The sequence below is a fragment of the Lactuca virosa genome, chromosome 4 (assembly GCF_052849685.1).
Source record: "Lactuca virosa cultivar CGN04683 chromosome 4, Lactuca_virosa_CGN04683_v6, whole genome shotgun sequence".
Classification (NCBI taxonomy): domain Eukaryota; kingdom Viridiplantae; phylum Streptophyta; class Magnoliopsida; order Asterales; family Asteraceae; genus Lactuca; species Lactuca virosa.
Window position 1 is genome coordinate 480,897,726 of NC_136429.1, and position 8,283 is coordinate 480,906,008.

The 8,283-nt window shown below is 35.3% G+C and overlaps 1 protein-coding gene across 1 annotated transcript; it reads right to left on the reverse strand.

The window, feature by feature from the left end:
• Positions 1 to 6,663: 6,663 nt before the first annotated feature.
• On the reverse strand, positions 6,664 to 7,907 carry LOC145109237 (Ribosomal protein L25/Gln-tRNA synthetase, anti-codon-binding domain-containing protein). The gene is made up of 3 exons (XM_079046360.1): positions 7,485 to 7,907; positions 7,135 to 7,264; positions 6,664 to 7,045 (listed from the first exon to the last, which is right to left on the reverse strand). The coding sequence occupies exons 1-3, from the start codon at positions 7,848 to 7,850 to the stop codon at positions 6,822 to 6,824; spliced, it is 720 nt and encodes a 239-aa protein (XP_078902486.1). The 5' UTR covers positions 7,851 to 7,907; the 3' UTR covers positions 6,664 to 6,821.
• Positions 7,908 to 8,283: the final 376 nt, after the last annotated feature.

Sequence of the window (8,283 nt, forward strand, 5' to 3'; positions counted from 1 at the left end):
CATTCGAAATAACACTTCCTTCTTCGTTGAAAAGAACTTGATTGCCAGTGCCCACAACAAGTTGAGAAACACTAATCAAGTTATGTTGAAGACCTTCAACATATGCAACACGATTCACTGTGAATTGTCCATTTGTGATTTTTCCATATCCCATGACTTGACACTTTTGATTGGTCCCAAACTTTACTACTCCAACATTTTTGAGACTTCGAAAATCTCTTAAATTCTCCTTCTTTCCAGTCATGTGACGAGAGCAACCACTATCAATGTACCATTTGTTATCATATTGCTCGTCACACAATACCTGCAATCAATGAAAAATTTTAGGTACCCAAGGCTTTTTGGGTCCTTGGAAATTAGATTTCAATTTCAAATGAAATGAAGAACTTTTAACCCAATCACAAACTTTGGTTTTGAGACTATCAATTAAGTTCACTTCATCATCTAAAGGAACTGAAACATAAGTGTTTGATAGTTTCGAATGTTCACTGACTTTTCCCTTCGCATCTTGAGTTTGTGATTGAACAGTCTTCGCTTTTGTGACAGGTCTCCATGTTTTGACTGAGATATTCGAATCCTTAGATGATGAGCTGCCATTCGAAGAAGTATTGACATACTTTTCGTATGCTTCATGAATTTGCTCTTTTGAATATTTATTTGACTGATACATTTTTCCTCTTCCGTCAAGCCAATGATCAATGTTCTTCATTGAAGTCATTCCTTTTTCCCGTGACGTCATCATAGTTTCTTTCTTTGTGTAATTAGGAAAATTTGGCTTTTGAGGTACAAAATCAACTTTGGGTTTGGTAACATAAGAGTAAGCATAGGATGTATCAATTTTTGATTTAAAATGTTGACGTTGAAAAACTTTTTGATTTGAATTGGATCTTTCTGAAAAATCTCTTGTTTTGTTAGTTTCAGAAACTTTCGAAAACTTTGTTTGCTTATGTACTACAGACCTTGTTTGATTTGATTGAGATGATTGTTTAGTTTTTGAAAAAGAATCATTTTTAACGTTGAAAACCTTTTTGATGGATTGTGATTCAGACATCTTTTGAGACTCAATATTTTGCCAAAATATTTTCTTTCGTGCTTGTCTTTTTGAAATGTTGTTTTCCTTCGAAAATTTGTCAATTTGATCTTTAAATTCCTTAGAGTTTAATTTGACAACTTTTTCATTTTCCTTTTCAACACGAATTATTTTCTCTTTTTCAACTTTTGATTTTTCAACCCATTGTTTTTGTGGTTTTTGTCGTTGAAAAATATATGAATTCTTTGTTAAGTTGTTTTCAACTGTGTTTTGATTTGCGAAAAAACCTTCCTCAGTTGTTTTTGAATTATCCTCCTCAACCATCTTCTTGAACTCTGGTTTGATATTCTCAACATTTCCGGTAGTTACGAAAACTTGATTTGGAAAAATGACATCATCTGTGCATTTGAAATTTGGAAAAACCACCGTGTTTGTTTCAAGATAATGTTCACATTTTTCATTCATCACTTTTTCGAACTTTTGTGTATCACCATACACTTGGTCAACAACTATTTGTGGAATTACTTCTTTCTTTGAAGATTTCTTTTCTTTCGAAACTTTCTCTACATCTTCATCATCACTATCATCAGTTTGGTAATCTTTGAGATCCACGAAGTTCATTTCACTAACTTTCGAAGTTGAGGGAATATCAGTTTCTTTCTCAACTATCAAATCCTTAACTTTTTATTTCCCTTTAGAATTCGAAGCAACATTAACAATAGACAACTGAGAACAATCAACATCTTCAAGCTCACTAATTTCACTAATATTGTCAGAATTATCTTCAATATCAGCAAAATTAGATTGAGAATCAGATGATGAATTCTCAGTCTTTTTCAAAATGTGAATTTGTTCAGATTTAGTCAAAGTATCATTTACAATGTTAACTAAATCATTCGAATCAAGACATTCATCAACTTTGACAATTCCATATCTATACTTGTCATTCGGAACTTTGTCAAAATCAGTTATTTCTTTTTCACAGTCATACGAAATGTTATCTACCTTAGCTCTTTCATAAGCTAAAAATGGCAGCAATTTTCTATGTTGTTCTTTACTGATTTCACATGAATGATGAAGTTCAGTTATTTTCCCATATAATCTTTTAGCAGCATTACAGTAAATGTTTCTTTGTGCTAACAACAGTTTATTATCACTAGATAAATTGTCCCTATCAACCATGATATTCGTTATTTGAAGTTCTAGACAATCTATCTTAGTGATTTTCGAATCTAATTTCTTCTGTGTCTCTAGCAATTGCATTGACAACTTCTTAGCCTCATTGCTAGCAGATACCATAATCGAATCAAAATAAGTAACAGTTTTATCAAAAGATACTAATTCAGAATTATAAGCATGTACTGGAATATTAAAAGATTCAAGAATGTTTCGTACCTTTGTGGTCATTGGTGATTTGTCAGCAGCTTTTGATACGAAGCATCTTCCATGCACTTCGTATGTTTCCTCCTCTGATTCTTCCTCCATTTTCGCAAACATAGCTCCATGGGTTGGATTTCGCATTTCCTTATCATCTGATCCAGATGACCATATTTGATAAGTACCATCTTCATCCTCATTCGCACCCTTTGCAACCAGAGACAAATTCTTGGCTTTCGCACGAACCTCCTCCAACTTTTCAGCATAGTACGCCTCATCCTTGACCTTATTCTTTCTCTCATCCTTCTTTCGAAGCATACAGTCATTAGCAAGGTGATTAGCACCATTGCAATAATGGCAATCAATCCCAGCATCTCCCTTTAGCTTCTTCTCAGACTTTCCCTCAACAGGCTTCGAATCTTTCATCTCATCTTTCTTTTTCTCTTCCCCAGCACTTTTACTCAGAAAGTTCCCTTTTGTCTCAGACGACTTTGCCTTCGTGTTGAAAGGCTTTTTGAAGAACTTTTTCACACGATTGTTTGAATAAAAGGCAACTGCCTCATCATTTGAGTTCATGATGAACCCTTCATCTTCATCCGAAGCATCTTTCTCAGCATCTTTTTCAGAGATCTTCGAAACCAAAGCTAGTGGACCTCCCAACATAGCCTTCGATTCTTCAGCTATTTCGTTCACTTCGCTTTCATGAGTCTTAAGTTGGTTGTACAAGTCATTCAATGTTGACGTATCAAAGCTCTGTTGATTCTTCACCATCATGCTCACACTACGCCATTCCTTTCGAAGTCTCATAACAAATATCAGATTGAATTCCATGGCTGATCTGGTGATACCATATCGATTGCATCGATATATCAATTCATTAAGACGATCGTAATAAAATTCAATTGTTTGACCATCTTTCTGTCTGAAGTCCTTCAGCTCCACTAAACATTGCTTCACAGAATTAACTTTCGTCTTCTCACTTCCCTGAAATTTTTCCTTGAGATTGTTCCAGATTTCCTTTGCAGTTGTACAACTCCTCACGTAGTTGTAAACAACTGGAGGCAAAGCTCCTCTTAGCTCTCTTACACACCTTTTCTCCATCTTTTTCAGACGATCAGATTGATTTTCAACTTCAGAGTTTCCAGAGGAAGAACCAATTCGTTGAACATTCGATGGTGGATTGAGATTGCCAGAAATGCAATTCCACAGTTCTTCATCCAATCCATTGAGATAATCCTGCATACGATCAGCCCACTGATTGTAATACTCAGGGATGAGCATAGGAATTTTGGTGGATGATCCTAGAAGATGAGAAAATGAAGTCATGGAATTCAGATTGAATGACGTCATTGTTGTACGGAATAGATCCTTGAGAATTTTTGAAGAAACTTTGAGAATTTGACAACAAACTGTATGATTCAAATCACAATCACTCTTAGAACACTCGATTCAATGAATTAAGTGCAGAATCGAATCACAGACTTAGATCTAAACAATTTTTCACTTTCAAAAAGTGCGGAAACTTTTGAATCAAAAAGTTGACTCAAAAACCTTTTGAACAAAGTGAAAATCAGATCAGAGATATGATTCCTGCTCTGATACCAATTGATGAGACAATGAATCAAGTATTGAACGAATTAGAGTGTAAATTCAAAGTAGAATTGAAAGATTTGAACACCGATGTAAATATGATATGTTTGGCTCTATTATGCTTTTGCAAATTTTACAGAGTACAATGAATATTCTCTAAAGACTTCGTTACTAAGACACTAGTAACCACTCCTATTTATAGAAGAGAAAAGCGTACAAAAAATATACTAAGGACTAAACATGAAGCTTCGAATATTATGCCCTAGTAAAATACATTACAAAAATGTTCGAAGACCCTAAATACAAACTTCGACTATTACAATATTTCGACCCTAACATATTCCCTTCCTGATTTCCGATTGAGAGGTTTGATTCGTGGTTTCTAATTGAGGGATCAAGTTTCAGCTACTAATAATCTCCAACATGTATAATATAGTGGGGATAGTGTTCATCTGTTTTTGGTTCTTGGGCACAACTTGTTGAAATTGTCTTGTCGTTTGGTTCCTGAATTGTACATCTTGATCTCTCAACCTACTTGTTTCTTAGATCTGGAAGATAAGAACCCAACAATGAAGATCGATGAAGAATTTACACATACAAACGCGATTTGAATCTTACCTTTGATTCTTGTGAAGAAATAACGTTTCAAGAAGGTTGGTAGAAGATGCTTGCGTCATTGAAGAAGATGAACAATTTCGCTGTGTGTTCCGTCGTTTGTCACCACTAGTGAACATGAAAACCACCATGGAGATTACTTTTCCCATCGATTTTTGGATCTGGGTCTTAAGCTACCACCACCTGAGTTTGTTAAGGTGGGTGGTGATGAAAAAGCAGGGGCAGTAGGAGGTGGGATTTTGTGTATGGTTTTTGTTCCAAATCTACCTTTCTCCATCTCCGTTTCAGGTCTGGAATTAAGAACTTAATTCGTTCCTAAAATACTTCTAATCGAGGTTCTGTGACACCTAACATCGACCCCAAGACACACACAATGAAGCTTTTTAATGTGTAATTAGATATCAACAATAGTAGCAATTCGTTTTCTAGAAGTGTGTGTGGAGCTTGAGTTGTTGGTGAAGAACGGGGAAGAAGATGATGGAGTGGTGGTGTTGTTTCGTCTTTATAACTGAAAATCTCCTATTCTCAATCGTTTTCTGGTTATGTATCATTCAAACCTTCAAATCAATGATAAATAAAAGGAAGAAGGGGGTTTTAAATTTAGATCTTTCTTGATGTGAATGAATGTTATAGATGTTATAGATGTGTTTTGAAAGAGAAGAATAAACCGATCGAGTTGCACAATCTAGTCTTTCTTACGAGAGAGAGAGAGAGAGAGAGAGAGAGAGAGAGAGAGAGAGAGAGAGAGAGATGGGGGTGGGGCCCTTTAATATTAAATAATTATATTTATTTTTCTTTGAAAAAAAATTAAGGCAAAACCTTCATAAATGGTCCCTATGGTTGTGAAATGACTGAAATGCCCTTCACTTAACGGCAAAAAACTAACGGAGTTAGCGAAAAGGACCATTTGTTAAAAGTTTTGAAACCACAGAGACCATCTGTGAGGTTTTTTGAACTTAGGGACTAAACTTGATATTTTCGGAAACCACAGGGACCATTTTTGAAGTTTTGTCTAGTTTTAATATCATGGTAGAAGCAATTGGACAATTTGGTCCGGGAATAAAACTACCTAGCATGAATGAACTAAGGGTTCCTTTGCTAAAGAAAAAAAGTAGGAAGCCATTAAAGGAAAAATGGTGGAACACGAGCAAGAATGGGCCCAAAAAGGGTGTTCGAGATTGTTGGCGTGATTTAGTGGTGCATAAAGATATAATAAACTTTTTAGTGAATTCTCCACATGGATCTGTTTTCAAGAAATCCATAGATGTCTCAGAAGTTTCAAAGGATGAAAACTTGTTGTTTGGTGTTCTTTATTACATGGTTCAAGAGGTGGGAGAGGTCAATGCAAACTTGTTGCTTGGTGTTCTTCACTAATGACTACTTGTGCGCCTCGTCTACATGATGCCCAAGCATTCGCATCCGCATCGTGAACAACTAAGCTTTTGTTAGGAACCGAAATATTAAGTTTGATCATTTTCCTAACGAAAATCAAGCTATACAATTTAAATTATTATTTATATATTACATAACTATCAAGGTTGAGGTTGGGATCAAGCACCGAGGGCCAGGGGTATCCTCATTTCTATCCCCATACTCGGTTATTAGTTCGTGGATTTTTAACCAAGGAATTCCCGACTTTTTGAAAAAGTCATTTTTTTCACTTAAAAGTTAGTGTTTACCAAACACATTTTTAACTTATTGACTTTTTCTAAAAAACTAACAAGTTAACAAGTCATTTTTAAAAGGACTCCCAAACACTCCCAACAAGCATAGATGTAATCAAATTGCAAATTGTCGAATCACGTTTATATAATTCTTAGATAAAATTCTACAGTTGGTTTAAAATATCAACCAAATGTAATCCTTATGTGGTTTTTCATTGTAGTTTAAAAACGTTGCACCACAAGCCCTTATCGCATGGAAGAGAGACCTGTGGTTGATCATCAATCTTATAATGTTGCCCAGAAAAAAAAGTTGATCATAATATCACCAATATATAATAATAATAATAATAATAATAATAATAATAATAATAATAATAATAATAATAATAATAAAACAGTCCTACTATCTCTATTGATTGCTACAGAAGCACAAGTTGGACAAGATTTTTGAAAATTATTGCACAAAATCTCTCATAACAATGCAAAACTACAAACAATTACCTTATGTTTTGAACTTTCTTGAATCATGAGATTTAATAGGGTGCCTACTGTGTGGGCTTCATGCTATCAATCTTAGCTGCAACAATCTTGCAAATGGGTAAGCTTTCATTTTTGCTTAAAAGCTCTAAAGATGAATGGACATTAACTTCCTTCATGAACACTTTATCTCCAATGTCCAGATTGCTAATGTCGATTTCAATCTTTTGAGGAATGTGCTCTGATGGACATTTGTACTTCAAACTTGTTCTTATCTTGTTCAGAAAACCACCTGGTTGAGATTCATAGTTTCATAGTAATTTAATCAAAATTGTGTTCTTATTTCTACAACAATGGAATCGACACAGAGAGTATACAAACCTTTCTTGAGACCAGGGCAAGTATCTTCGCCTTTAAAGACAATGGGAACATCAACCTTGAGTTGTGTTCCTTCGTCTGCCCAAACAAACACCAAATTCAAAAGCTTTCCTGTCTCTGAATCCCTATGCACCTGCAATCAAATCCACCATCATTTCAATCAAATACAAAAACAGGCAGAATCCAAGTATGAATTCCAATCTCGCTTCGAAACCCTAGTTATACACAATTGCTTGCAATAACAGTTTCTGAAACGTAACAACTGTAGTGTTATTGAACGCCTAATTCACATAAACAATTGGGGTAATGGATCGTTTGGCGCGACAACACTAGAAAATGGAGCACTACATTACCTTAATCGGGAGAACGTTTCCGGATTCAAGTAGAGTTGAAGAACCCGATCCGGCTCTGATCTGTAGAGGAAAAGTGGTGGAGCAGAAATAAGGAAGCTCAATGGAGTTGAGAATAGACTGAATCTGTCGTTTTTCGGTTGTTAATAGATGTTTTCTAGAAACAGGCCTCGGAGGAGTACCACCGCCGCCGGTGCTAGGGTTAGGTTGCGCGAATACGACGGCGGGTATACGGCCTTGGGCTCTATCTTTTACTGAGACTCTATTACCGCTAATCTCCCTAGGAATGGCTTGAATCGTATGGTATGACCTTGACGTCTCCGCCGTTTTCCTCAGGGCAACCACGGCTGTGCGCCACCACTTCGACATCGTTGTCTGTAGCAATCTCTCACTGAAGTGAAGAAACACTCGAAGCTCTATTAGGATTGTGGATTAGTGAGTAGTGACTTCTTTTGTTGGGCTTCTAATTACGATATATCATTGGGCTTTTCAAATGAAAAAATTGGGCTCAAATCTAATCTTCAAAATTTTGATGCGAAACATAAATTATATGAATTAACGGTAGAATTGAAGATGATTTATACGATGATAAAACATTGTAATATAGAAAAATTTGATGTCAAACATAAATTATACAATGAACTACTAGGTGGATGTGACAATTTTGATCAACAGAACTTAAATATCTCCTACTTTTGTTCCTACAAATCATTCTATCCAATTAGACGATGACATATGTCATATTAGTATAATAAAATATCATTAAATTTTATTAAATGAGCATTAAATGTTACACATGTCA

Coding starts and splice junctions, on each gene's coding strand:
- LOC145109237 (XM_079046360.1), bottom strand. CDS start 7,850: ATGTCGAAGTGGTGGCGCACAGCCGTGGTTGCCCTGAGGAAAACGGCG. Junction 7,265..7,484: donor GAAACGTTCTCCCGATTAAG/GTAATGTAGTGC, acceptor ATTTGATTGCAG/GTGCATAGGGATTCAGAGAC. Junction 7,046..7,134: donor TTGCCCTGGTCTCAAGAAAG/GTTTGTATACTC, acceptor AATCTCAACCAG/GTGGTTTTCTGAACAAGATA.